Raw genomic sequence first — 27,531 nt, forward strand, 5'->3', positions numbered from 1 at the left:
GTGAACTAATTGGTGTATTGGCATAATCTATTAAATATAGGTCACGGAAAGCAAATTCGTCTGAAGAGTAATCCGTGTCATCATTAACTTGATCTATGAAAGGTTCTAATTCTCTAATATATTAACTTAATTAAGCGGAGCCGTTTTGTTCGCTGGAGGCGACAGCCTTCTTAAGAGCCTGGAGAACGTCGGCCAGGAGATCCTCTACATCCTCAATACCACAGCTCATGCGGACGAGGTCGTCGAAGACACCAGCAGCCTCACGCTGGTCCTTGGGAATACCGGCGTGAGTCATGCTAGCGGGAACCTCGCAAAGACTCTCCACACCACCCAAACTCTCGGCCAAGGTGAAGACCTTGGTATACTTGCAGAAAAGGTGAGCAGCCTTCTCGCCACCCTGGATGCGGAAACTGAGCATACCACCGCCCATGCCCTGGCGGTGCTGCTTGACAGCAATCGCACGCTGAGGGTGAGAATCGATGCCGGGGTAGTTGACGGAGATAACATGGGGGGAAGCCTCAAGGGCCTTGGCGATAGCCGTGGCGTTAGTGGTGGCCTCGCGGGCACGCAAGTGGAGAGTCTTAAGGCCACGGTGAGCGAGCCAGCAGTCGAAGGGAGAAGGAACGGCACCAATGGCGTTCTGGAGGAATCCAAGGCGCTCTTTCAAGCTATCGGAGCTGAACGCGGCGACGCCCATCAGAACATCCTATCTTACGGTTAGAAAACAGGCCACCTGAGAAGAACGATTCTACCAAACGTAGAAGGGCGATGAGCATACCGAATGGCCGTTAATGTACTTAGTAACGGAGTGCACGACGATGTCGGCACCGTGGTCCAGAGGGTTCTGGACATAGGGGCTCATGAATGTGTTGTCAACCACCACAAGGATTCCATGGCGATGCGCAATGGCAGCAACCTTCTCAATATCGACCAATCCTAAAGTCGGGTTTGAGGGGGTTTCGATCCACACGAGCTTGGTCTCCGGACGGATCAACTTCTCCACGTCCGACTCGATGGTGGGTGTGAACGTCACATCCACACCATGGGCGTTGGCGACCTTTGTGAAGTACCTGTGAGTTCCACCATAGACATCGGAAATCGAGACGACATGCGAGCCGGCCGCGAGGGACTGAAGGATCACCGCAGTGGTTGCGGAACCAGAGGAGAATGCGAGGGCATATTTAGCGTGCTCAAGAGCTGCAATGGCTTCTTCGAAGTTATCGCTGGCTAGTAATCAGCATGAAGATCAATCATAAACCAAGCTCCGTTCTGAGTCGGGTACTCACCGGTTGGGGTTGGAGCTACGTGTGTATTCGTAGAGACCTACAGGGCTACCGACACTGGTCTGAGCGAAAGTGGTGGAGAGGGAGATCTTCACGACCGGTCAGCATCTCCAAAACAATTCTATCGCATAAATCATGCAAAGTGTGAGAACCTACGGGAGCAATAACAGCGCCAGTCGTTGGATCATGGTGAGCGCCGGAATGGACAGCCAAAGTGCCGAAGCGCTTGTCCTGAGCAGGGGCTCCGTTGGTCGAGTTGGTCATTGTCACGGGACTGCAAACGTGATCGCGTGGTGTATTTCTATATAAAATCGCAAAAAAAGATTCAAGATCAAAAAGAATCTGACAAAGTCGACTCGTAAAGGAAGACGGGTAGATAAGTCTTCACCCTTTTTTTTCTGGAAGCCCGATAGAAGCGCCTATGAGGTCACAAGCCGCGAGAAGGAAGATCTAATAAATAGTAGTGCGGTCTTTGTACCGTAGTAGTGACAAAGTACTGATTTATAATTGATACGAGGGCAAACTGAGTAAGATCGGTGAAGCCGGTTTTTAAAATTAATTAGGATTTATTAACGATGACTCTAGAACCAATTTTACCCCCCTTCTCTCCTGAAACCCGAGGGAAAAATTTTCTGTTGCTTGGACATGGGTTTTTTTTACGTTGCACATCCAGCATGCTGAAGAACGATAGGGCAGGGACTGATCGGGCCCCGTGAGGATTTCCGGCATAGCGCCGAGCGCAACTCCACCGTGAACCGTTGATTGTCCCCTCCCGTGGCGGTGTCAATGCAATTTTCTTTATCTCCGCCACTAGCCGAATTCGATTGATAATGATCATAGCCTTAATGTATGTACTCTGCATACAATTAGCTACGTCTTTCTGATCATGAAGATCTATTTGGCGGGGAAATCATCCTGCATGGCCAGATCTCCCATTCTTCCATACTCAAGAAATTCCACCGGATGTTGCCTCAACTCTCCCATTTCCGGCCAAATGTCGTCATTTGGCTGATTTGTGAGCAATCACTGAAATCTCTATGTTAAGATTGTTTCGTTATTCGTGTAACCATGGAAATATACATAGTCCAACCATTCCATCAGCAAGGTATCTCATCACATAAGCACGGGAAGTAAGGGAGCCAAGAAGTTTTTCTTGCTTATTCACGTCAAGAAGCCTGCACATGACCCTTCCGAAACGTTACCACCAAGATATAGGTCCCAGGCCAGCCATTTGCATTGATCCCTGAAGTATCGTTAGTAAGCAAGTCAGACACGGGACAGAGAGTTCATACAATAATGGAATACGGTGGCTTCCGTTCGATAGCGGCGGCATCTCCTAGATCTGGGGCGTTTGGTATTTGGTCATGCCACTCTTCTATTTCAACACGGAATCGGACAACTTCTCCAATATCAAAGTAGAATGTGGAGCCGTCCTCGTTTTCCCAGATCCAAACTTGATCGGCATAGTCACTGTAGCATGTCAGCATAGATGACTAAGAACACTGGACATATCAAGGCAGCTCACAATCTGGCACCGTCTAAGAGAAGGTTTGGAGGTACGAGAATATCGTTGAAAAATTCTACACCAACTGTGATGGGTCAGAACTAGCAACAGCAAGGTCAGTTGAAAATTGCCGTACTTTTAATACCATGTTCCGTAGCGCTGGAGATCTTGCCCAACATAATTTCTCCTTTGAACGGACGAAACACAATAAGGCGGAACTTGACTGTCTTTCAATCAGTGCATAGACTCTTGAAATGGATTCAGCATCCTGGATGTACCGTTAACGTTGACTAAACCAGTGCCATGGCCGATAAGACCGTCCGATGACTCTAACAAGTCGTAGAATCCAATGCACAGGCCAACTTTTTGAATGACCTTTACAGGACTGCTGTTAGTACATGCTGCACAAGCGAACATGGCATTTCAGATAGGAAGCCGTTCGTACTTTATTTGCGTACTTCTCATTGATGTTGTCCTCGATGGCGACAGAACTATACTTCGAGAAGTCTTCTGGGGAGATCTGTATCAGATCGGAGAGGGTCGTCTGTATAGGTTAGTTAGCTTTTGGCTTGGTAGTGAAAAGACTTTATGTAAAGCAAGAGAAAGGTCCAATGCGACTGACAAGAATGAACATGGTGAATCCAATTAGTAGGTACTCGGCGGTAGATAAAAAAAAAAAAGTCTTCTATTTCAATACGATTTGGTCCCACGGCGGAAAGATAGAGCACGAAGAGTAAATTCCATTATCAGATCAAGCATCAAAAATCCGTCACGCAGGCATCATAACTCATGCTTCCATATTTATGATAGCAGAGAACTTATTATAATAAAAATAGTCCTTTGAAAAACCACAAATCGATTCCGGCCAATCGCAGACTGCGGATCACTTTTGATAATTTTTTACCCGACCAGATCATGACCCACGTGACTACTGCGCTTTCCCTTTTTGTGCTCGGAACGGAACAACAGCGCTCAGTTGTTTGATCTGATGAGCTCGGCACTTTTTCCAGATGTCTAGGGTGCTGTGAGGATGGCGTTGATGCTAATTCTCTTTGGAGGTCTACTGAGGTCCTCTCACGATGAACTCCCAGGGCTTCTCTTTTCCCCCTCCCCCCCCTCCTCCTCCCACTCAGCAGTCGCAGTATAACCAAAACCAACCTGCGACTTTCCCCTCACAGTACGGTCCAGGCCATCATGGCCAGCGAGGTGGACGTGGTGGTCATCATAGAGGGCGGGGTAGGGGATATGGAAATCGAGGAGGTCGAGGAGGGTCATACATGCCCCATGCGGCGAATTCTTCAAATATGGGCTACGCTCCGATGAATTATCCTGGCTATGCTGGTCAGCCCATGGCCAACCCTCAACAAAGTATCCCGACGCCGCAATTCCCACCTTCGCGGACCACCAACTACCAAGTTCCCCAAAGTACGACTTCCTTTCCTTCTTCACGACCATTTCCACAGTCTACACCAACGCATGGACCTCCATACCAGCATCAACCTGGCTACTCAGCTTACGGTCCATCTACCGCTCAGCAGGCTCCGACGTATCACTCCGTTACTCCAAGCCACCAGAATGCCCCTCCATCTGTGCAACCGTCGATGATGGGCCCGCCCATGCATTGGGGATACAATAATAGCGCCTCTGGGGGAGGGTATACTGGCCCTCCGCACGGGAATCAGCGAGGTCCCCGCCCGTACAATGCTTACGGCAACCAGGCTTCCAGAGGGGGTGGTGCTATGCCACATATGAAGCGCGATCATACCTCAGCATTTGGAAAGCCACAGAACATTACCCCACGGGTTCCTGCACCTCCTCCGGTTCCTAGCTTCGGCAATCCTTTACCGTCCAAGCCACCCCCGCCGGCTGACGCTACGAGAAAACCGAAGAAGAAGAAACGGAAGCATAATCAACTTGGCTTGACACCGAAGACGGAGGAGCACGAGTCCAGCGAAGAAGAAGATGATGTGGACGAAGAATCTAGGCTAGCACAGGGTGGTGCAAGTGCAGCAGCCGCCGTGCAGATTACATTCAAAGGACGCACTACCACATTGCAGTCTCCCGCGGACATTGCAGCATGGATTGAAGAGCGGAAGAAACGGTTCCCAACTAAGGAGAAGGTCGAGGAGAAAAAGAAGGCGATGGAGGAGGCGAAGAAAGCTAAGGAAGAAGCTCAGCGACAAAAAGAATCGCGAAAGCAAGAAATGAAGAAAGCGCAGAAAGACCATCAGCAAGCTCCTGCAGATCCGATAGACGCAGCTGAGAAAGCGAAGCGGAAGGCCGATAAGCTACGACGGAAGCTCATGAAAGAGCAGAAAAAGGTCGAAAAAGCGGAAGCAGATGCCGAGCGGGCTCGGATGAGAGTCGAGGAACTGCAACGAGGATCGACGGACGTTAACAGAGACGTTACCTCTGCATCAACACAAGAAGCTCAAGCTGAGCCAGGCACTGAAGACAGATCCAATACTGCTCCTGATCAGGAGACGAGATCTATAGAGACTCAAGGTGTGCCGCTCGCTTCAGGGCATATTCCGGGCGAGGTTTCCCAACCCAACAATGATGTCGGGCCATCATCCGCTTCTGAATCCAAATCGAACGGGGAGGGTGTCATAGAGGACGTCCGGGCCGATGCTGCTGTGTCTTCGGATATTTCCGACAGCAGCGACTGGACGTCATCCAGTGGATCAGACCTCTCTTCTTCAGACTCGGAGGACAGCGACAGTGATTCCGCCCCCGAGGAGGCAACCTCTCGCCGTGAGGGCCCTGAACGGGTAGCTCCGCCTCCACGGGAGGCAAAGAAGAAGCTATGCCGTCACTTTGCCCGAACCGGTCGTTGTCAGCGTGGGGATAAGTGCAAATTCCTGCACGAGACGCCGGATCGTGGGGCTAAGACGAAACCTGTAGAGAAGAAGGGGCGCAAAGGCCTTTTACAAGCAGTAAGTTAGACCCCTTTCCTTCTTCCCTTTTTCTCCTTTTAACTCTTATCACGAACTGGACTAACATACGAAATCAGCTTCTCGCTCGTCAAAAAGGCGAAGATGATCGAAAAGTTATGGAAGCTATCGTATGGCTCGGTGAAAACGGCTTTCTTGACGAAACAAAGTCCTACGAAGAGCCCCTGGAAGGTGCGAATGAGAACTCTGCAACAGATGAGGTAAAACTATCCCAAGGGCTCCCAGAAGACCCACCATTATCAGAAGGCATTGTGTCAGTGCAGACAGGCGATAGCGCACCGACCACTGCTTAGCACACGCTTGTTCATATTAGCATGTATATATACTTATCACCAATCAATCTTAATCAGACCTTAACTGCCTAGGCTCAAGGATAAGATTGATTGATGGATCAGTCTGATGTACTCTTGTACAATAGGTGTTATTCCCGTCTCTCATCTTAATGGTTCAAAATGCGCATGCACATATCCTTACGGGGCACCCCATCATCCACTCAAGCAATCTAAACTTGAGTCATGACCGACTTGGCTATACCACCCAGATGAGTCAGAACAAGATCTAGTTGTCTAAACCGAATCTGAGACGTAGTAAGTTTAGTTCTAGAGCTTCGATAAATGGCCCCATCTCGAGCTGTAGGATAAACCAATATAGGTGGCACTACTCTCCAAATCTCTAAATGCATAGCCATAACATGCCTAGAAATCTCAGTAGCACTGACATTGGATTAATCTAATGGTCCATGCGCCCCAACACTCAAATAAGCTTACACAGGATCTACATGACCATCCTCATCGACCGATAAGGCTGAGACAGAGCGCGCAATTGCAGATCAGGCTCAGATCAGGTTCGAATGGAATCTGTAATATACAATACAGCTAACATACCTCTCTATCTATCTATATCCACGACATATCTATTCTAACTAATCATACACCCATCTCTAATTTAACAAGTATATACAGTACAGACATGGCTCACATAACCCAAACGCCAAACCCAACCAGCCATGCATCCTCCAGAACACCCCCCCAAAGAAAACCGAGCATGAATTCTATAATAGTAATACAAAAAGTAGATGTACCTAGATAGGAAATTGGGAATGTCGCGTACTAACCGACGATGTCTTTGAGTCGTTAACCGGGGTTAATTCTACGTCGGTGACAATGAATTTTTTCGAGTTCGGGTTGATGTTCAGGTCGCTTGTGGAGGGGAGATGAATGAAAAGACGATCTTCGTCGTCGGGGTTTTCTTCTTCGTTGATTGTTTTGACTCGGATAATTTTGTAGGGGGATGGGAATCGGATGGCGGAGTAGGAGTCCGTGCCGACTATTTCCGTTATCAGTATAAAGCAAAAGAAGGGCACGGGCGTAGAGAGAAAAGCGAGATACGTACACAAAAGCCAGTAGAGATATTTGCTGACGATAGGAGACCAGATAGTCACGGCGATGATTTGACCGAAACTCCACGAATCAAGTGAGATTGTCGGAAGACTTCGTGCTATAACCATGAACGAATAGAAGAAGTTGGTGACTAGGAGAAGGGTTTCAATGATTACATTCACGGCCCTAGAAAGGATCCTGATTCCTCTTGATACTAGCCACGGGTGGACGCGGTGGTAAGTTGCCTGAAACCATGGCTTCTGGCCCAGCCATCGCTTGGGATAAGGGGCGAGACGTTTCAAAAGGAGGAGTCCGTAGATCGCAATGCAGACGAAGTTCGCGGTATTGTCGGACAGTCCGAAGGTCAGATTATTCACAAGGCTGTAGCTTGACCCTAACTCAGAATCCGAGCGACAGTATATGAGAGGAGGTGGGTGAAAACCACATTTATCAAGACGATCTGCTGTCGCGATCTCCTGTAGATTGTCCGCTCGAGGCTCCACCTTGCACAGGTGGAGCGTGACGCTAGAAGTCACAATTGTGATAGCGGACCACACGGAGATATACCATGAATGCAAGCCAATCCTGTGGAGTATCCATAAGCCGTACGTAATAGGAAGGATACCCATGAATGCGACAGCTTTGGCCATGGAAATATTCGACTGTAGCTGCAGCAAGCTGGTTGCCTCGAAAACTTGCGGGCCAGCCGCGAGAGCAATCAGGGCAGCGCACTGGAAGGAGAGCATGAAGAAGCATTGAGCCTCTTGGAACTCCACCAGCATGGACTTCAGGACTGAGAAGTGGTGCTGGCCGAACTGAATCTTAGTCGTGGATCGTGCTCTCTTCGTACACCGACGGATACATCGTGTGACTGCGGGGATGAGCTTAAGTATGAGAACAGCGAAATGGACGTATAGTAGGATGCCGGACTGCATCGCGAATGAAAGCAAGACCTGTGATTCACTCGGAACGATAGCTGTTAGCAAGTCTTGTGAATAGTCAATAGACAGTACGCTCCAGGTAGATGTACCCCCACACCACCAATATCTTGATTCACGTCATTATCGACGCTCCTACAGGTTGTGGTCTCAAATTCCTGGCTAGGGCGAGTGAATACGCGATAATAATCGCTCGGGGTGTAACTCTCTAGATCACATCCTTCCAGTTCTGGATCTGGTACTTCACAGTACTGCCTGAGGCAGTCTCCGACAAGAGTTCCGAAAGTGCTATTCACGTTCACACGGTAGCCATCTTTCTCTGTCGAAGTAGGCCCCGTGCTGTCGGCATGTTGGGGGAGACCAAAGATACTAAAGCACGTGGCCAAGTGGTCAAAGGATTGGAAGACCACGAATGGGTCCATGCAGGACGCACCCGATAGATCGGATGGTATCCATTCCATGACCGGGAACAAGTGAGACCGATATTAAGGTAGATTAAAGTACGTCTGACATTCTGGAAAGGGAGAAACCGTTGGTTGTCAAGTGAAGTTTAAGTTTTCTTTTTCATTCGGTTTTCCAGGGACCCCTGAAACTAAGTTGAAAACCCGAGAACATATTAATAGTCGATCTTCACGGGGATGATGCACAGCCATTGCGTTTCGTGTTCACAGATTTTATTCTATTGGACGGATCCGAGGGAAAGGATGAGAGTGAGACATCCGTCTGGGAACTATGACCCATTCAAGTGGTAGCTATGGAAGATCATTAACTGATCGGTATGCCGAGTGGGTGTGCATAAGATCTTTGAAGCTGGTAGAACCGTTAAAGACCCGGTTGTATGAGGTCATCACCCATAGAAACGACAGTTCATCTGTGGCAAAGATGAGGTTTTCCAAAGGCATATACTACGTACGATATGAATATCACTTAGTATACTTGTCGGTCGGATATCAACCGAGTCCATACCAGATGCAGCCTACAAGGTTTAAGCCCTAGTTCCCAAAATTGGTCAGGAGTAACTTTTGGATTTGTTTCTTTCTTTCTTTTTTTCAAGGAAAATTATTAATTCCGACGTTCGCCAAGTTCGCCTTTCTCGGCTTAGTGGCAGTCAATCCATACTACACTTTGACTAAGCGGGAACCAATCGAATGCCGATAAGATACTAGGTAGCTCTTCTCCGGATCGACTGATTAACCGTGAACAGAAGAACCTTAGTTATTAGTACCGTGACATATAACATTCCTGTACGGTACGTATTCGACGGTACGTCGTTGATTAGTACCGAGTAGAACAGGTCACCTACTGTATGGATGCTCGAGTCGGATCGGTCAATCAACTGCTGGATTGCCTACTTGGGATTAGTCAGGTACATAGGTACATCTTTATTTCTCGTACAGGGAAAAATACAATGCACAACGCTAGGGACGGAATCGGAGGTATCCGCAGAACAACTGCTCGGTGGAGCGTAGGTTGAAAGGAAAGTGGATGATATAATTTAAAAATCAAATCTCGAGAAAAATTCTGGAAACTGTTTCTCATGGGAACTCGGATTCTTTTTCGCCATAATTATTATTAGAACACCATACATACAGAGTACAACAACTTCTGTCCCAAGTTCCAACCCTTCCCCCTGGATCCTAAGACCCTAGGCCCCTAGGCATCGTCAATGGTCAACCGTACTAACTTATTTTTTACGGAGGACCGATGGCAGGTGATCCCTCGACCAGTTTTTTATTATTCTCAGTGATTCCCCCCAATGGGAATGAAGGGCCGTTCTCCAAGCCATTGCTAGTTCAGGACTAATGAAGTTAAGAGAAGGGGACCCGGACCGGCCTTTTATCGGCTTAGCCTCTCAATTGGGGTGACACTGAATTAGTGCCGGTCTTAGCGCTTGGTTTAATTTGCCCCTTCCATGAGGTATTATTGTGATTATTATTATGACCTGCACTGGGCTCCAGACCTCGTGGTTTCCTGTCATTGACCCCAAGATGCTACTAGTACTAGTTTCCTAGTACATAAGGTAGTCACGCCGTCTTGCGCTTCTTTCCCCTCTTTCTTCTCTTTCCCTTTTTTCGAATCGAACAGCCTTCATTCCTTCCTTTTCTGGGTACCCTTGTTCCTGCGTATATATCTACGCATCGTCCTTCTTTTTGACTATCCTACTGAGTTCACTCCTTTAACCATCAATCTTACGACGAAGGCTTTCCCGTCTCGCTGTATCTCACTTGCATTGCATATCGTATCAACATCGACCTTACCTCGACATCTTTAATTACCTTTTTCGGATTATCAAATCGCCTTAGAACAATTTCATCAAAATGCGTTCCATCTTCTACTTGACTCTCAGCGCCATGGCGTCTCTCGCTGCTGCTGCTACCAACAGTGCCAACCCGTTCAACATCCCCTCTGAGGGTTATTCGTTCGAGGCTGGTGAGCCGACTACGCTCTCCTGGAAGCCTACCACCAGCGGCACCGTCTCCCTGAAGCTCCAATGGGGCGCTGTGATGACTTCGAACACGGGTACTACCATTGCCCGTGAGTTCCCCTTGGATTTCCTATGAGTAGTGATGTTCTATTTGCATGTATGCTGACGGTGTCTTCAGAGAACATTCCCAACTCGGGCAGCTACACATGGACTCCTCCTGCCAACCTCGCGGCTCAGCCTGACTACACCATTGAGATCTTCAACGACGATGACACCAGTGAGGTCAACTATCTCCCGCGGTTCACCGTGGCCGGTGCTACTGCCGCCGCGTCTACCACCGCGTCTGCCACCACTACCGCTGAGACTACCTCTGCCACCGAGTCTTCCACGACTGAGACGACCACTAACACCAAGTCCGCCACCGAGACTCATACCACATTGACTAAGGCGACTGCTAGCACTGCCTCGAGCACTTCGGCTACTGCCTCTGGCACCAGCACCGAGTCCACTAGCGCCTCCGCCAGCGCCACCGGCACCTCGACCGGCACCTCTACTGGTTCTGCCTCAACCTCCACTGAGGCTTCCAGCACCACCTCCGCCAGTGCATCGGCCTCGACCACTAGCGTTGTCAACGTCAATGGCGGTATGGTTAACCGCGTCTCTGGCGGCATGCTGGCGATCGTTCTGGGTGCCATTGCCGTCCTGTGAGCTTCCTCCGGACTCTAGTCGGCGATCTGACCATACTTCATTAATTAGATAGTTCTTAACTACTCTTCTATCGCTTCTTTGGTTTTCTTTTTCCTCTTTTTCTTTTTTCGTTCACTGAGCGGACCTGTTTTATACCCTTGGGTATTGAAGTTGTTTGTCTCGGACGTGAGTAAAGTCACGCTTCTTATCTCTTCTTTGCCTGGGCAATGTTTTGGCCTAAATATTGTTATTACGTCGTGATTACCCGGACGGATTGCGCCCCGGGGCCTTGTACGGTATGTACTAGTATGTAGATATGTGTATCCTGTAATGAATGACCAGTCCAGCATGCGAGCAATCGCATCAAGTTTTCCTTTCATGGACATCATCCGATACGTTTTGACTTGCGTATGTAGTGTGTAGTGGTGCAATTAGGGAGATAGGTCAGAACCAAATTTCGGTGATAACCACGGAGCAATTATGGGGGTTTCCATAAAATTGGGCACTGGACTAGTACCGACTTCGAGCCAGGTACCAGGTCGACAGTGGGACCCATCAGTAGGTTGACAATCCAACTACTTGATAGCAGTAGTGGACCGTTGAAAAAGGACCCAAAAGGGTCCACCCACCTTACACCAATGAGAGACCCTGTCCCGGGAAATTAACCCTGGCGCAACACCACGGGATCCTGTCCAGAAAACAACGATGACACCGTGTTACTAAATCCCCCTTACCGAGGAGAAACAAAATACGGTCTAGCCCCGTAGGTATACCTATCCAAAGCGTTGTTTGTCTTTTGCCTCAAGGGACACGAGAGTGTCAGACCATCCACGTAGGAACCCTGAGACATGGTTGCGACAAACTTGAAGTGCAGTTTCAACCTCCGGCATCGGGACAGCAAGGGGATCACGATCGTCCGTCCTGATTGTGATAGATTATCACTCGCCATGCAGATTGGCTGATAAGAACCGATACCAAGATTGAAGCGGAGCCTGGTTAATATTACGATGAACTGTCGATGAGAGGGGGATCAGCACTGTTTTACCGGTCGACTTTAAGGCTGTTTTTACGGCCTACGGAGGCCTCCGCTCCCGAATAGAGAGTGTGAATTACAGTACGTATAATTACGGAGAGTGGTATTTTACTCCCAAAACTGTCAGAAGGTGATCATCGTCTGGTTTACTTGATTCATGAGCTGTGGACATTTGGGGAATACATGACCCAATACGTAAGTAGTAAAGTACTGATTGTACGGTGCTCACTGCTCCCTGTGCTGACAGTTTTGACATATGCATGTCTTCCGTATGGAGGAAGTCAGTCTCAATGTTTATCCGGTGGCTTCCGCCATACATCCTTCCTTCCTTCCTTCCTTCCATACGGGTACCCTCGTACGACATGTACATACAGTACCTACTACTGTGGAAGTGGACAAGGATTCATGACATTTTACCGAAAGAGGAAGAAAGCGAGAGTTTAGGATAGGAGGAGCTTGGGGCTGAGTTCTCGGTGGTACAAGCTGAATGCAACACTGTCAATAAACTAGCATAAACAATGAAAGGATCTCAGCTCCCAGGCCGTTATTAACCAGGATGTAATTAATCCGATATCCATCCAAATACTCATTCACCTATCATCGATCCGGATTAGAACATTAATCTAACCAAGTAATTAACCACAGGCAACAAGCTTCCCTGCCTAAATATCTCAACAATTTAATTTAACCGTCAGATAAGTATTACGGAGTACTGGGTAGGTATTCAGAATGACTCCGTAATATAAAGCAAAAGGATAAATATAGCCCCAGTGGCCACTTCAAGAAAACCAATGTAACCAGAACGAACGTGAGAAAGTGAGATGTGGAGGCGAACAAGCTTTGGTTTGTGATGGACCATGAATATAGTTCAATAGTTTCTTGTTCGATTACTGCTTTCACACTAGGCGTGGGCACGAGTTTCTGTCTGGCCCTTGGCGGGGATGTTTCTCCGGAACCGAGGTTTGGTTTTCCTATTTTTGTTTTTGAGGCTGAATGTGGATGATGTTTTAATTTTAATTTTAATTCTTTTTCTCGTCTTTTTTCTCCTTAAACACTAATACGTAGGCTAGTTAAAGACATGGGTAAAGGGGAAAAGGACTTTGGAAATATGATTTGACATAACGTGCATGTGGTTTGTTGACAGGACAGAAAGGGGATTTTTAGTGGTATTATTGGCTGGTTTAGTGAGGGTTCGTTGGATGGTCTACTTTTGGAGGTTAGCTGTACGGGACCCTACAGATGAAGACGATAGTTGGAGGCTGGCCGCTGGCATGATCAGAAGATTTTGACTAATGTACTCCATACTCCAGAATGCCATACATTTGACTCTTGACCTCAGTGTTGGAGCTGAACGCATTGTCGAAACCGCGGCCTGGAGCTTTGAAGGGCACGAATGATATCCATTGAGATTCACCTAGTAGCCTAGCGATTTATTTACCTTGTTGATAAGCTCTTTTCCTTCCGCAATATTCTTAAGAGTGCGAGCCAAAACCTTCAGAACTCGCTCATGGTAGTGATGACATTCTTCGCCTTCCACAGTGGATGCCCCGCAGGTAATGGTTCGGGGTCCGTGACATCAACCGCAGCTCCTCTGATCTTCCCGTTATTCAAAGCATCCACGAGGTCATCATTGTTCACGATTGGACCCTGTCCAACGTTGCTGACGAAGGCATTCCGCTTCCCGAGAGTTTGGAACTGTTCGCGAGCGATCATGCTCCAGGTTAGCGAGGTAAGGGGTAGAGTAATAGCCAGTAGATCAAGACCGGCAAGGAACTCATTTAACTGATCGCAGCCATGGTACCATCGGGATGGAATGTCGCCGTTGGGATCATCCATTCCCGCCTCAACGTACGAATGATCACCCTTAGACTCTGGAGTCGGCCGTTCGTGTAGGGTAAAAGCATGAACGTCCATCCCGAGCGCATTCGCTAAGCGTGCGCACTGACGCCCAGTGCACCCTATACACGATAAGAGAACCCTATCTTTCATTCCCACCGATGGGTGGTGTACGCACATTCGTAAACCGACAGCATCCTCCGTGTCTTCGTCTGTTTCAGGTGTAGCCTACGTTTCACGTTTCTGATTGTCCCAGTGTTCGAATACTAGTTAGTTCTCAAAGATTAATTCGCACTGATTGCAGAGGAATCCACGAAGCGATTACAATGATGTTGGAAACCGAGTAAAGTAGTAACGACCCATTCGGCGATTTGTGAACTGCGCGTTGTCAGCTTGCGTCCAGAGAGAACCCAAGCAACCACCTGCGGGTGAACACCGTTCGCTGTACCGAATGATACATCGCTGTCCTCAAAAAGAGATGTGTCTGCGATGTGGTTGCAACCGGCAGTGTGAAATTGTATGTATCGCAAATTGGGAATCTGTTCTTTTCCTGGGAGGTAGTTCCGTGTGAGACGAATAGTGACTGAGTTCCAGGTCTCCTGAGATATCGCTCGGGGCCTCTCCATGTCCTGCATGTTACATTTAAAGGTGATTACTCGGATTCCGGGACTAATCGTTGGTAGACGTTCGAGGAAGGACACTGAGAGATCCCATGGAGCTATGATCAGCAGTACTTCTGGATGTTTGACCGAGTTCTGCATTGTTTTGACTTGTTGACCTTCGGGAGTATCTGTTGAGTAGGACGAGCAGCGAACTGATGTCGAAGCGATGAGAATCGGAGGTTAGCGGCATATTTGCTTTAAATATAATGAATTTGACTGGAGCTCGCTATTGTTAGTCCTTGTATGTACGTCTACCACGTGGCTCTCTATAAGGTTGAATGGGAACACGGAAGATTGTCATTTCCTTTGTGGATACGGAGATGATAGAGAGCCATTATGTGCGTATACGGAACGTGATATCCAAACAAACTGCGATCAACCATGAGTGGAGGGTCTCAATTAGTAGATATACTACTTGTTGGCAGATCTTCGGATTGAATCCTGGGGAGTGTCACTTGATATGCGGGGAAGGATCTAACCAGAATAGGCAAGTTAAATGAGAGCACGTCTGTCCAGCTAAGCCCAAAATGGCAGATTGGCCAGCAACTCGTGGATCTTGAATCAAGTTCGCCGACTTCGTTGTCTCTTTACGACCAACAACCGCGCCAGATGCACAGAAAAACCAATCACTATCAAATCTAGATAAGAATGACATTATCTAGCAACTAGTGACACCCTACAGGCAAGTTCCCTCCCACTTGATGACATTCGTGAACGTGCAAACCTTTGGTCAAGTGCGAGTTATTTAACGAATGAACCAGACTTGAACTTGAGTAATCAATCACGAATATCGGAGTTACCCCGCCATTCTCGATAAGGTCGCTCCGTTTCTCTTGCTGCATATTAGGCCTACTAGTAGCTTTTACCTGCCTATCTAACCTGGCTTATTGTCAATGATGCTTTGATTCAATGTTCTTATTGTTCAATCAAAACGTTCAGACCCAAGTGTCAATATGCCCCGTCAAAAACGTCGGTACGTTCCGAAGGTAAAAGGTGCGCATAGATGGAATCAGACGTTCCAGATATACTGTGGTTCTCTGACCGGATATGTGCGCAGGCTGCTATGAATGCTCCCAGCGCCGAATCCATTGCGACCGCGTCCAGCCATGCTGTGGTAAATGTGCGTCCAGAGGCATACCATGCAGTGGGCTTGGGGTCCGCTACCGGTTCCGCGATGGGGGTAGTCAAGGTAAGATAGCCTGGCAAGGGGAAAATTCACCTCAGGGTGGGTATGTTTTTCCTTTGATGATGGTTTCGCCTAAGGTGACCATACTAACTGGGCGTGCAGCAAATGGCTGGGTGATCTCCCGCAGCATAAATGCTCACCGTCCTTTGTCCGTGGTGGCTCTTCCGAGGAGCAATTCGACTGGACCAGCAATGTCGCAAATGTCCCCGCAGAACCCAATGCACTAGCGGGACTGGGCCCTGATTCACCGAAAACATCTAGTACTGGTAGCCCTGAAGCAATGGCCACCCTCCCTCTAAGCGTCGACCTAGTGGATCCAAGCAATGGATTTCTGTTGACTTACTGTAAGCCTCATCGACACATCCAATTGAAGTTTGTATAGGATAATAACTCTTCAAGTCTCTCACAATATTGCACCTCAAATGGTGGTTATGGATGACAAGTACAATGGATGGCGGTACTTGATTCTGCCTTTTGCGTTATCCGACAAAATGGTTATGGATGCGGTGTTGGCTGTATCTACCTTTCATCTCTCTCACAAGTCCGGAGGGACACTCCCAGTCAGACCGGATAAGCTTTATGCAAAGGCAATCTTAGGCCTACAAAATAGAAGCTCTTTGGATGAGTACGACATGCTCACGAGACAGTCTATATTCGTTGCGATCATTACCCTGCTGGTAGGGGTCATGGTCAACGGATCATCAGACTTTCCTATCCTGTTTCACATGTTGCAATCTGCTCTCGATGCGGTCGGGGGAGAGGGCGGGCTTGGGAACGGTGACATGGCTAATTTTCTGCTGCGACAAATACGCAAGTGAGTATCTAATGCCTCTAGGAGTTGCTGAGTACCATCATTAATCCTGGTAGGTTTCGTGTCTATGCTGCACCACTGCTGAGTGAGGAGGCCGGTGTACGTAGCATTGTGGCCCATGCCCAAGAGAGCTTCGACTGCCTGCACTACAACGGCAACCTCCACCCTGACCATGCACTCACCTTCTATCTGAATGCATATCTTCGCCAGCAAGCATATGACATATACCTAGAGCGCGCAACAATGGGGCCTCACGGCACATTAGACCCCAACAAGATAGAGCAATTCAAAGAAACACTAGGGATGTTCCCGGAGGGATCATTAGGGGAACATTCCCTTGTGTGGCCCACGTTCATTGCCGCATCAGAGAGCTTGAAGGATGAGCATCGGCTATATTTCAAGCAGTTCTTGGAAAAGCAATATCACCGTAATGGGTTTCTTAATCTACAGCAAGCTCTCAAACTTCTTGACAAGATATGGGCGCGAAGCAGTTATACAAATTGGCCCGCACTTCTCCCCGAACCACGGGTGTTTATTATGTAGCGATTCTATTCTAGACAAAAGCAGCATTGTACGATCAGAGCCCTCGGCGAATGGATTACTTCATCATCCGGATTATATACATACAATACCACCAATGCGATGTTCCAGTTAACTGACAAAAAAAAAAAAAAAGGTCAAGAGTGAATTTACAGTGGTAACTGAAATCTGAGCTAGAGAATCCATAACAAACCGCCACCTCTGTATAGTTCACCATCGCTTACATACACGCCTTCTTCACCACTGCAACCTTCAAATCGTGAGGAAAACTGGAATGATTCTGTGTTCTAAGCAAAAAAATGCTCCATTGGAGGTCGTTTTAAAATTATTTAACAGGCCCGTGCGTGCCTCAGTGAGAGGGAAAAAAGACTGGGTTAGATATTCTTCACAGATCTTGCTTTCGATCGTCTTCTATACCCTGAAGCCTCTCTGACCCCACCCTAGCTCCTGACAGTGGATAGGGGAAATTGGCCATGAAGCATTGTATACCCAATGAGCCTTATGAAGATCTACGGATATTCTATCTTTCCTCGCTCAGCGGTGCTGAAGATAGCGGGCTTTTCCGCAAACTTCTCGACCACACTAAGTACAAGAGGAGAAAGAAAAAGTATGAGAGTGGGACCCTGGACTATTCTAACCTAGTAGATTGCATGTTCTACCTACCCCGTTTCATCACTTCCCAAATCCAAGCACAGTCCGGCATGATAGATGTTGGAATTGCACCAGCTGTGGCTCCAAACCCTCAACAGGACAAGTTCATGAGCCCCGGAAACCCCTCTCACAGTCTCTCATTGAAGGTGCTCAGGTCCCGGACCGGACACCATTCGATGTAGCAAAGCATGTCAATTTTCAATTTTCTGACAGGATCATCACACGATGAAGGATATCGGACTGGAAGGCGCAGGCATCACGTCCACGGCCATCTCGGAGCCATTCACACTTTTTCACTGAAGAGGCAATAGGCAGATGAGAGCCGGGATATTCAGCCGGCCAGTACTGGAGAAGTATCAAGTTGGTTCAGACCTGGCAACCAATATGATTCGAGGTTACTGCCCAGAGTACGTTGTTACCTTCGTTCTCTCCTCACAAAGTTTACTAATGTACATATAAGAAGTCCTCATTTATTTACGATGCCTGGAACAGCCCTGCGGTTTCGGGAGCACTCTCTCTCGAATAGCTGGATTCGAGCTAATCCCTGCTATGGATGTCGACATTGGACATGTCAATATCTCAGTTCGGGATGACGCTGCTGCCGCCAGGGAACCTGACAGCGATGCAGATAATAAGCCGGCCTTTGGGTGGCACATTGACAGCTACGCATTCGTCTGCGTCACCATGCTATCAGATTGCGCCGGGATGATTGGTGGCGAGACGGTTATTCGGACAGGCACAGGCGAAGTTTTGAAATTCCGTGGACCTGCCACGGTAAGGGATTTTATTCTGCTTGGAAAGGCCCATAGCTAATGGCGCAATTTAGGGCACGGCTGTCATTATGCAAGGCCGTTATATTGAGCATCAAGCTCTGAAGGCCTTTGGCGGCCGGGAACGTATCAGCATGGTAACATCTCTAAGACTTAAATCGCCCTTTATTCGCGATGAGACAATTATCAGACCTCTGTTGCCTACAACTCCCAAGAGTACTCTTTACTATCAGTATGCGGAGTATCGGCTGGAGAACTTGGAGGAGCGAGTGCGTCATCAGTTGAAGGTGATGCGGCAGCATAAGAAGGCAAATCGTGACTTTGACGTTGCGTCGACACGCAAGTTTTTGTTAGGAGAGAGGGAGTTCATTGATGCTATGTTAGAGGAACTGGAAGATCCGTAAACTGTTTAACAGCCCAAATGATCAATTCACGGTTATTATGATATACATTTACATGGCATTCATTCCAATGCTATTTCCGACTTCATTTCAACCCATATACCTCTTTGTGATACAAACTCAGTCCAGCAGAGTGTACAGTCCTCCAAAGTCACCATTCAATCCTCCGTGCCCCTATAGATGCCTCACAGCCACAGACTAGCAAGAGTCTTACAGATAATGCCTCGACCCTGGACATGCAAATACATCCATTCATCTCTGTGCTCTCATGTACATTGCTTTTATAGAAAGTAGAGTTCCCAGTCCATCCACAGCTGAAGTACTTTGAATTTGGACCTCATGAGGGGCCCTATCAACATAAGGGACATACCCATCAGTTGAGAACTTGCCAAACTATGTTGATAACATAAGCCCATCAGACAACCCAAAGCCGACGATATCCGATCCCAGACATCCCTCCTACAACGCGTCGACGTTGCGATCAGCCTCCAATTGGCCAATGCATGAGGAAGTGGATTTTGGCGATGCGAACCAATTCAAGACATCTTTGGCTTTTCATTGGTCTTGCTTACGATGTCAGGGCCTGAAACCGTGCTACAACATGGGTTATGACAAGAAAAACGACAACAACGGGGTTGTTTCGGCGCTCACATCTTCTTCCTCCGTTCATTCCTCCGTTAAAGCTCAGAAGGAGAAGGAGAATACGACCTAGGCGGAAAATCAATGGGGAAAATCTCCGCCAGAAGAGATCCAAGAAGCCATAGTTTCTGTCTGGGGATTTTGGATGTGTTGGGGAGGGAGATTGAGGAGTGTAGGGGGGAAGGAAAATAGAGATTCCAGATGGTGGGCTGGGTCTGATGTTGTAACTATGGCTTTGGTCCTGTGGATGAGGACTAAAGCCTGATAGTCGTTGTCCGACGTTGGCTCATGTACTGCCTTCAAACAGCTTATTTTGCGAAACTTGTGTGGCCAGAGCTTTGAGAAGTTCCCGAATGGTCACAGGTTGCTCTCCCAGGGTTGTCCATGGTAGAAGAGGTAAACATCGTAAGATCCAGACAGCACTGAGTTTATGGGGAAGTGAGAACAAAGTTATTGATCTCCACGTTTGACGGTGCCCTGATCTGTTCGGGGTCTCCCAGCAAAATCTATGACGCGTGTTTATGAACTTTGCCTTTGTGAAAGGTAGGACGGTGTGGTTGCTAGAGAAGTTAATATCTGTTGCCATTATGATGTAGGTGATTATACTGAAAGCTTGGTGTGGCTGGATTCAGGTTGAGGCGTTAATGGGTAGAACTAGGTGGACGAAAATCATTTATAAGACGCCGTAGCGTAAATGGATCATATCAGATACGTAGAAGTGTCCAGTATAAACATACTTTGCATATTAGAATGGGAATTCTATCCACAATTGATGACGCTAATAATACCAAGAAATCAAGGCAAAGCAAAGGGGAATCACTAGTTAAAGAAAACCACCATCATGCTGTCCACTGGGGACTGACTCTCTTGATAAACTTCATGAACTTCCAGAACCCAACGGCATGTTCAACATTGCCGTAGGGATCGACCACTCGTTCCGGGAATGCGATTCCTGCTCCATGCAAACCCGGGACGACACGGCCTGTCGCATCATGGAAGCCACCTGACACCGAGTCAAATTCAGGATCGAGAAGACGGCCATTCACTGACAGCTCGGGAAGGGGATCCCGAGTAAATCCTACAGCTTGCACCAGGTGGGTGCACGACGGCAGATGCCGCTCATACTGCGCTGCTTCCTGGCCGCCTCCGCAGTCCACCTTGGTGATGAACCGGCCGGCTTCGGACTGAGGGAGTTTGTCCTCCTCCAGCTGTTGTCGTGCAAAGTCGGCGGCGGAACCCTTCAGGCCGGTGTTGTCCCGCAGAATCCAGCCATCCATGTACTCGGCATACCTCAGCGGATGCCGAGTAAACCACTTAATGCGGAGCTGAGGGTGGGTACTGCGGGCCAGATCTACCAGGTTGAGGAGCGCCAGAATGGCACTATGGGAAGCTCCAACAACCCCCACAGTCTGGGGCTCATTGCGGGGAAGATACGAGACGAGGTCACTAGGTTTGAGTACTACATCTAGATCCAGCCTCTCGATGTGCTGTCCACACACCGGGATCGGCACCTCTGTCGGCGACGATCCCGTACACAAGATGAGTCTAGGGGTAATGACCTCAACTTCGTCGAGGTGGTCCGCACGTTGGATCCGAACGGTCCAAGACGAAGTCTAAGAGCGACAAGGACAACGATTAGCTACACAGGGCACGAGATCTCCTGGGATGGCCCTCTATACGGGACTTTATACTGACTTTCTCTACCAGGTTGGCAGCCGTGACATACCCCCGACACGCATAAACCTGGTCCATCTTAGTGATGCCCTCTGTCAAGGCACGAACCATGTCTGCCGCATGATGCAGGTGGCAGGTCTTCTCTTGATCGAGTTTGGCCATCGTTGAGAATGGACTAGGGATACGGGTGCTGTTGATTACGGAGCGGAAGGGCTGGACTGCTGTGGCATACGCTTGGAACAGGGCGACTTTGGTGTTACTGAACCGGCACCAAAACAAGTCAGCTGAGCGCTCCTCATCCGACGCCTTTCATGAAGTCAGGCTGCCAGACAGAAACACTCACCTAGGCACTTCGCGGTACTTGCGATTCACCCGACCAGCCTGAAAGTATGGATCAATCCAGGCGATCTTCCCCCCTAGTTGCTTCTCCAATAGATTTCCAATAACGGCGAGACCGGCGGGGCCGGCTCCCACGACGACCGCGGCACATCTCTGTGAATTCATTTTCCGAGGCCGTATATGTGGTGTGAATTGTGTTTTTTCAAGGATATCAGGAACGAAATAGAGCGTTTTGTGGCATAGAAATAATGCACGTTTTGCGATGGTAGAACCCAGAGAAAGATTGGGTGAGAAAACGCTGGGAGAACGCCAAAATTTATGGGGAGAATGCCCAGGGGTGGAATGTATGGAAACACCGGTGTAATTCTCGGCAAAACAAGCTAGGGAGCGTCGTCATTGTGCCTTGGGTCTAGACGAGAGGGGAAGGCACATGGAGAAAACGACCAAGCGGACGGGACAGAGCGAATGACAGCCGCCAGAATCGGTCATTCGTGACTGGCACCTTAGGGATCGTTTGTGTGGAAACGCGGCTTCAAGGCCGAAAGGACGGCGCTCTCGGGCGAGATGTACAACTCCTCATCCTCAGTTGACGCAGCTCCCGTATCAGGCGGTGATACCCTCGTAACCGTAGGCTAGTAGTCGCCAATTATTCTCCCTCAAATAAGCCAATTGTTGCGCGACCTGACGAATCAGCCCCACTCGCAGGCAAATCCTTGAGCGCTTTCCGTCGGAGGTCACATGCTGGTCGTGTCGTGTCTTGGGCTGGCGAAAGAGGCGAAGACGAAGCAAGATTCAAGGGGTGAGGGTCGAAGAAGAGATCAAAGTCTCAGTTCCATAGCCCGAGTGACTGCCAAGTTGTCTCCTTCGATCGCGAAAACAGAGGATCCTTTTGAAGCGTCTGGCGATGGAGGAAGCGAGGACCTTATATTCAGATGAGTTAGTGGTGGATCGTCTCAGTCTTGGCGCAATTGCGTGATTTCTCAAAGGAATGAGGTTATTGCTGGCGGCCTGATTCGAAAGGCCGTCACCCTATTCCTGAATTGGATCTCTCATCCTATGACTCGGGATCCGCATGACCATTGGATATTAATTAGTATGAGACTGAGTATGTCCTTTATGCATTCATCCATCATAGGAAAGACATAAAAGATAAAGAAGATCTATATGCAATTCATGAGTAACCCTGTTAATCCAATTATCCAACATTATCTCAAAAGGTCCTGCCTTTATATCTAGTTATTTACTATCGTATACATAATCACACCTGAATCAGCGCAGCATTCCTCTCAATGATGCTATGTATATCTGTACCAGTCCAGCCGGGAGACGCAGGGGACAACGAAGCACCCCCAACTCTACACAGCCCAAAATACCCGTACCGACAACCGTTCCACATGGTTCGACCACGCCCCGAATCGCGCTCGACCCCAGACGGCAATCGTATCGCCAATTTGCAAATTACGGACTTGACTTCCATCGAGCGTGGCTCGTCCTCGACCTTGGTTATGCTGGATTTCCTCCGCTTCCGGTGAATCGGCGCTGATGTTATCGAGATGATGCCAGGTGATATGATAATGCTGGGTTCCCCTCACCGCCGTTCGATTCGCCTGGAGTTTGTGGGAGCTGGGCAGGAGAAGAGGATGATCGGGCCCAAACCGGACCCCGTTCGCATCTTGTTCAGGAACAGACGAATCTCCAGGCGTCGGCAACTTCTCGAAGGGGACAACTTCGGTGTCAAACCAAGTATAGGATCCGTCAAACGTGCCACGCCCACTGTTAGCAAAGCCCTGGTCATGCGAGGCGATGGAGAAGACAATCTTCCGACAAGGATGAACAGTCCGGTGAGGGAGCACTTTAGGCGAGTCACTTCCCAATGTCTACGCGATGTCAGCGATCAAAGCTACTGGAGAGATATGCCAGGTCAAGAAGGCCTGGAGAGTATGCAGTATACCTTTTCATCATAGCACAGTGGTGCTGTCCTGACCAACACCTGATCTCTGTCCTGGTGAATAATTCTCTTTTGGTCCAATGTAGCCTCGATGGAGGGCCAATATTCGGCCGCATCCACGATCAGATCCACAATCTCAACGGGTAGCCCTTCAGAAATTATCTTCCATCGCAGCAGATACCGAACCTTAAGCACATCGTAGAATTCGGGGTAGAAGATCTCAGAGTCAGTCGGCCCATGACTGTCATCAGCGGTACTGTTTTGGTTGCCCATATTAGATGGAGGCTCGGGCTCGTCATTAGAGGAATTCGACTGTCTGCGTCGGAGTCCACGGAAGCGAAAGGGGAGCATCGTGTAGAAAGCAAGTGGGTCTATACACCGTGTTGTAATGGTGCGATAATGAAGAGTAAGTATATCGCAAAGGCGGACAAGATGAAGTTACTGGTGAAGCACGTTCTATATAAATCATGTATCGTTATCAGCGAATGGAGTGGACGGCTGGTTTGATGATTTGCTCTAGGTAATGATCCACCCTCTAGGCACCGAGCTGAAAGTGAAGAGTTCCACACAGCCTCGATTAAGTCAAGCCGAAGACAATAACGAAAACTGGATCAAATTACAAGTCCACTGACTCAAGCCGTGAATACAGATTCGACACAGTGCTTTGGTGGCTCTCGCACTCACTCACACACGCTGCCTCCTTCTGTTGCTGATGAGAAAGAGAAATGAATGTATTTACACCCCGCGTCGGGTGGGGGAATCTGGGTTGAGTGGTTATCGATCGACAGCTGTACACTTATAACCCGTCCTGTGAGATCAAGTGATCCGACTGTCAACAGAAAAAGGAGGAGGATCGAGAATGGCAATTGCGGTAAGAGTAAATACAAGAAGTATTGTTCTTAAGTACTGGTAGCACCTGGGACTACCTAGTAATAAAGTACGTATGACCGATTGGGATTAGCCCAAAAGCCCATGACTGGATTGCTGGATGACGTCAGAGGGCTTTTATACATACACTAGTAAGCGTATTGAAGATTGTCCTTCGGCTACTACACCATCCTCTAATTAATCGTTACAGGTATGATAGTACCGTAGGCCCGTCTTTTAAGGTTCATTTCTTTTGTAAAATACATACATGAGGAACAGAACATGTAATCAGACTACTTCAAACTCTCAGCTTATTCAGTCTTCCTCTTTTTCCCTCCCGCTGCCTTATACGCGGCGGCTCGTTTGCTACTGCGGTTCTTCGGCTTGCCTTTGCTGCCACGACTCTTCGTCTTCACGCGGATGCGCGACGACCCATTATCCGTCGCTCGGTGGCCTTCGAACACTAACGAGTTGTTGGAGATGATTTTCGTTGCATCTGCCCTGACCTTGGCCGCACCCGCCCTGCCAAAAAGCTTGCCAGCACGACCTTGAAGCGTCTTGTCCGCCTCCCGCAGCGGTTTGCCTTGAGTGCTGCCGCCGGCTTCACGTTTCTTCAGCTGTTTCTTAGCTCGCATGACACGTAGTTTCCGGGGAAGCAAGGGCGGAAACTGCTTTCCATTCAGCAGAAGGGCCTCCTCCACACAATTCTGATCGTAGAATTGGACATAGGCAAACCCCTTCGAAACACGGGTGACGCTGTCGCGAACGACCCGAACGGACTCGACATTGCCCCGACGGGTAGCCTGATCTTTGGGTTTGCTGGTGTGGGCATTAAAGGTCCGCCAAAGTCCTTCTTCGACATCGGCCGGAGCCTTCTTCTTCTTCGGCTTTTCCTCATCATCGGCGTTGCCTTCCTGGTCCACGAAGTTGAGGTTGCCGACGAAAACGCACCGTTTATTATCGACCGGGGCGGGATGTGCGACGCTGTCAACACGGACGTGTCTATCCAGGACGACAGTCCCGTTCAGGGCAACAGGAGCCTTTCGAGCGGCCTGGACAGTACTATAAACGATATAGGCGTTGGTACTAGGAGTGGTTTCATCCAGAACCTCGCGCTTGGCAAAGGCAGCCCGCTTCGGGATCTTTCCCCCGCTCGCGAAGGCCGTAGAACGGAAACGTATCGATTCCACTTTGTGAGGTCCCGTAGATTCAGGGAGTGTAGAAAGGAACGATTCAAAATGTTTCAAAAGGGTCTTCTTGGCGGACTTGGACTTGATGGCCTCATTGGAGACATTGCTTAGGAACACCGTGCGGTTGGACTTGTCAATATCAGACGACTGAGCGTCACCGGTCACAGTTTCGTGTTTGGGTATCGCAACCTCTTCATCTTCGTCGGAACTTTCATCCTCATTCTCGTCGTCGGATTTGTCGGTAGATGTCGCTTCATCCTCTTCTTCACCCTCGCCTTTTTGCCTCTTTGCTTTTTCCGCGCGGCGCTTCTGTTCTTCCTTCTGTTCTTCCTTTGCTATGCGACGCATATAAGATTCTTCGAGATCTTCTCCCGCAGCCCTCTTTCGTTTCCGACTGGGAGGCTCTGAAGCCGCCTGAGCGGGCTCACCACCAGCGTCGCTCGAGGCTTCGGATGCTTCCTGCATAACCTGATCTTCATCTTCGGGCTCCGACACGTCTTCACTGCTATCGTCACCTGCGGCGGGTTTTTCAACGGCGCTGCTGGTTGTGGGCAACGACGGCGCTTTTACTGGGCCCGACTAAAACATGTGACAGACATTAGCCGGGTTCTCAACAACCAAAGGCAACCCACTTACACTCGTCTCAAACAAGGACGCCAACGTTGGGTCAATTCCGACATTTCCAGCTAAGAAAGGAAGAGACGTTTCTGCCTTTTCGGTCTGCGGAGCTTTTTCCGACTGGGACTTTGATTTCTTTCCCATGATGATATTAACTGTGAGAGTATCCCGCCTCTCAATGTATACGGCTTGTTTCAACTAAAGAAAAAAAAAAGAAAGAAAGAAAGAGGGAGTGTAATGGCGGGGGGCGTATTTTCCCTCTGTTGCTGTCCGTACTCCGCGTAACTTTTTTTTTCTGTTTTACTCTTTCTGGATCTTGGCAACGGAAGCTGATATATCACGTGGGGAATCTGATAAATCGCGTTAGTTCCTCACTCGGGCAATTATAGTGGAATTTTGGAAAATATTAGCAGTATCAGCCATCTCTCTTACTGATTCAGTGTGATACTTGTCAGGTGGAATCTCGATTTATCACTTTTTTCTGTTTGGATCCCCTAGTTGGTTGGCACATCGCGGCGTATGAGATAGCCAGAAGCATATCATCATACCCCCCAAAGGCGGTAAGTAATGGCCTGAGAAGGAAAAGCGAAAAGACGGGCAGAAAAGGACTGGACGATACGGGCGGCATACGGCAGCGTGACGCTCTCTCAGTCTCTCGCTCCCTCGCTCTCGGTCATGATCAATCATTCTTTCTCCCTCCACCAGCAGCAGCCACTTCTCTGCGCTAACGCTCTGGTGGCTCCCATACTCAATCGTTGTCTTAATCGCTCGCTAGGGAATTGCTATTTTCTCTCTCCAAAACCTCGACATCAACCCACCTCTCTTCTATGCCGTTCATTCTCCCGCAGCGCTTTACAGTCGTATTGCCCGCTTCGTGAAGTCGACCTCCACCTCCCTCCTCTTCGTCGTCCTTCGCCCTCCCCCCACCGAGTGCTTGTTTGCGCCGATCCTGCAGTAAATCATATCCTTGGTGACATACATACAACATTATCTGACTATATTGGCGAGAACCTGTGGCCTTGAACCACCTTCTGTAACTGCGGTTTTGGGGAATCGTGCTCGGTCGCGGCAGCTGGGGTTACCACAGGTTTCGCGATTGGCGCATTATTGAACGGTACGTTTTCTGCTGGTCTACAACCCCATTGATGACTTGATCTATTCTCTTTGCGATGTCATCATGGGTTTTGGCACACTGT

General features: G+C 48.7%; 11 protein-coding genes across 11 annotated transcripts; 4 read left to right on the forward strand and 7 right to left on the reverse strand.

Annotated features, from left to right (window-relative positions):
* Positions 1–130: 130 nt before the first annotated feature.
* F9C07_13284 (cystathionine beta-lyase) lies at positions 131–1,547 on the reverse strand (the record flags this gene model as incomplete). The annotated part of the gene is made up of 4 exons (XM_041295231.1): positions 131–706; positions 779–1,223; positions 1,287–1,372; positions 1,440–1,547. The coding sequence occupies 4 exons, from the start codon at positions 1,545–1,547 to the stop codon at positions 131–133; spliced, it is 1,215 nt and encodes a 404-aa protein (XP_041151098.1).
* A 699-nt stretch (positions 1,548–2,246) lies between these two features.
* F9C07_1947778 (putative DNA-directed RNA polymerase III subunit 22.9 kDa) lies at positions 2,247–3,643 on the reverse strand. The gene is made up of 7 exons (XM_041295230.2): positions 3,410–3,643; positions 3,233–3,331; positions 3,066–3,162; positions 2,924–3,010; positions 2,809–2,872; positions 2,576–2,753; positions 2,247–2,526 (listed from the first exon to the last, which is right to left on the reverse strand). The coding sequence occupies exons 1-7, from the start codon at positions 3,419–3,421 to the stop codon at positions 2,482–2,484; spliced, it is 582 nt and encodes a 193-aa protein (XP_041151097.2). The 5' UTR covers positions 3,422–3,643; the 3' UTR covers positions 2,247–2,481.
* Positions 3,644–3,866: 223 nt separating this feature from the next.
* Positions 3,867–6,034, forward strand: F9C07_13282 (uncharacterized protein; the record flags this gene model as incomplete). Its single annotated transcript, XM_041295214.1, has 2 exons — positions 3,867–5,723; positions 5,801–6,034. The coding sequence occupies 2 exons, from the start codon at positions 3,867–3,869 to the stop codon at positions 6,032–6,034; spliced, it is 2,091 nt and encodes a 696-aa protein (XP_041151096.1).
* Positions 6,035–6,277: 243 nt separating this feature from the next.
* On the reverse strand, positions 6,278–8,923 carry F9C07_1948696 (uncharacterized protein). Its single transcript, XM_071508520.1, has 3 exons — positions 8,151–8,923; positions 7,134–8,073; positions 6,278–7,067 (listed from the first exon to the last, which is right to left on the reverse strand). Exons 1-3 carry the CDS (start codon positions 8,517–8,519, stop codon positions 6,823–6,825), a joined length of 1,554 nt encoding a protein of 517 aa, XP_071367414.1. The 5' UTR covers positions 8,520–8,923; the 3' UTR covers positions 6,278–6,822.
* Positions 8,924–10,028: 1,105 nt separating this feature from the next.
* F9C07_2287499 (Ser-Thr-rich glycosyl-phosphatidyl-inositol-anchored membrane family-domain-containing protein) lies at positions 10,029–11,612 on the forward strand. Its single transcript, XM_041295213.2, has 2 exons — positions 10,029–10,593; positions 10,662–11,612. Exons 1-2 carry the CDS (start codon positions 10,377–10,379, stop codon positions 11,189–11,191), a joined length of 747 nt encoding a protein of 248 aa, XP_041151094.1. The 5' UTR covers positions 10,029–10,376; the 3' UTR covers positions 11,192–11,612.
* Positions 11,613–13,697: 2,085 nt separating this feature from the next.
* F9C07_2264217 (uncharacterized protein) lies at positions 13,698–15,552 on the reverse strand (the record flags this gene model as incomplete). Its single annotated transcript, XM_071510178.1, has 2 exons — positions 14,365–15,552; positions 13,698–14,251 (listed from the first exon to the last, which is right to left on the reverse strand). The coding sequence occupies exons 1-2, from the start codon at positions 14,798–14,800 to the stop codon at positions 13,698–13,700; spliced, it is 990 nt and encodes a 329-aa protein (XP_071367415.1). The 5' UTR covers positions 14,801–15,552.
* A 196-nt stretch (positions 15,553–15,748) lies between these two features.
* On the forward strand, positions 15,749–17,241 carry F9C07_13278 (uncharacterized protein; the record flags this gene model as incomplete). Its single annotated transcript, XM_041287472.2, has 4 exons — positions 15,749–15,930; positions 15,990–16,231; positions 16,287–16,701; positions 16,755–17,241. The coding sequence occupies 4 exons, from the start codon at positions 15,749–15,751 to the stop codon at positions 17,239–17,241; spliced, it is 1,326 nt and encodes a 441-aa protein (XP_041151092.2).
* Positions 17,242–17,711: 470 nt separating this feature from the next.
* Positions 17,712–19,063, forward strand: F9C07_2206056 (uncharacterized protein; the record flags this gene model as incomplete). Its single annotated transcript, XM_071509623.1, has 7 exons — positions 17,712–17,845; positions 17,965–18,079; positions 18,103–18,149; positions 18,192–18,300; positions 18,353–18,388; positions 18,427–18,663; positions 18,716–19,063. 7 exons carry the CDS (start codon positions 17,712–17,714, stop codon positions 19,061–19,063), a joined length of 1,026 nt encoding a protein of 341 aa, XP_071367416.1.
* A 1,324-nt stretch (positions 19,064–20,387) lies between these two features.
* F9C07_2287503 (pyridine nucleotide-disulfide oxidoreductase-domain-containing protein) lies at positions 20,388–22,854 on the reverse strand. Its single transcript, XM_041295228.2, has 3 exons — positions 21,717–22,854; positions 21,395–21,632; positions 20,388–21,312 (listed from the first exon to the last, which is right to left on the reverse strand). The coding sequence occupies exons 1-3, from the start codon at positions 21,875–21,877 to the stop codon at positions 20,539–20,541; spliced, it is 1,173 nt and encodes a 390-aa protein (XP_041151091.2). The 5' UTR covers positions 21,878–22,854; the 3' UTR covers positions 20,388–20,538.
* On the reverse strand, positions 22,855–24,620 carry F9C07_2287504 (uncharacterized protein). Its single transcript, XM_041295227.2, has 3 exons — positions 24,345–24,620; positions 23,664–24,287; positions 22,855–23,589 (listed from the first exon to the last, which is right to left on the reverse strand). The coding sequence occupies exons 2-3, from the start codon at positions 24,009–24,011 to the stop codon at positions 23,068–23,070; spliced, it is 870 nt and encodes a 289-aa protein (XP_041151090.1). The 5' UTR covers positions 24,012–24,287; positions 24,345–24,620; the 3' UTR covers positions 22,855–23,067.
* A 218-nt stretch (positions 24,621–24,838) lies between these two features.
* Positions 24,839–26,479, reverse strand: F9C07_13274 (nucleolar protein 12; the record flags this gene model as incomplete). Its single annotated transcript, XM_041295226.1, has 2 exons — positions 24,839–26,296; positions 26,354–26,479. 2 exons carry the CDS (start codon positions 26,477–26,479, stop codon positions 24,839–24,841), a joined length of 1,584 nt encoding a protein of 527 aa, XP_041151089.1.
* Between the last annotated feature and the right edge of the window lie 1,052 nt (positions 26,480–27,531).

The sequence above is a fragment of the Aspergillus flavus genome, chromosome 8, assembly GCF_009017415.1.
Source record: "Aspergillus flavus chromosome 8, complete sequence".
Lineage (NCBI taxonomy): Eukaryota > Fungi > Ascomycota > Eurotiomycetes > Eurotiales > Aspergillaceae > Aspergillus > Aspergillus flavus.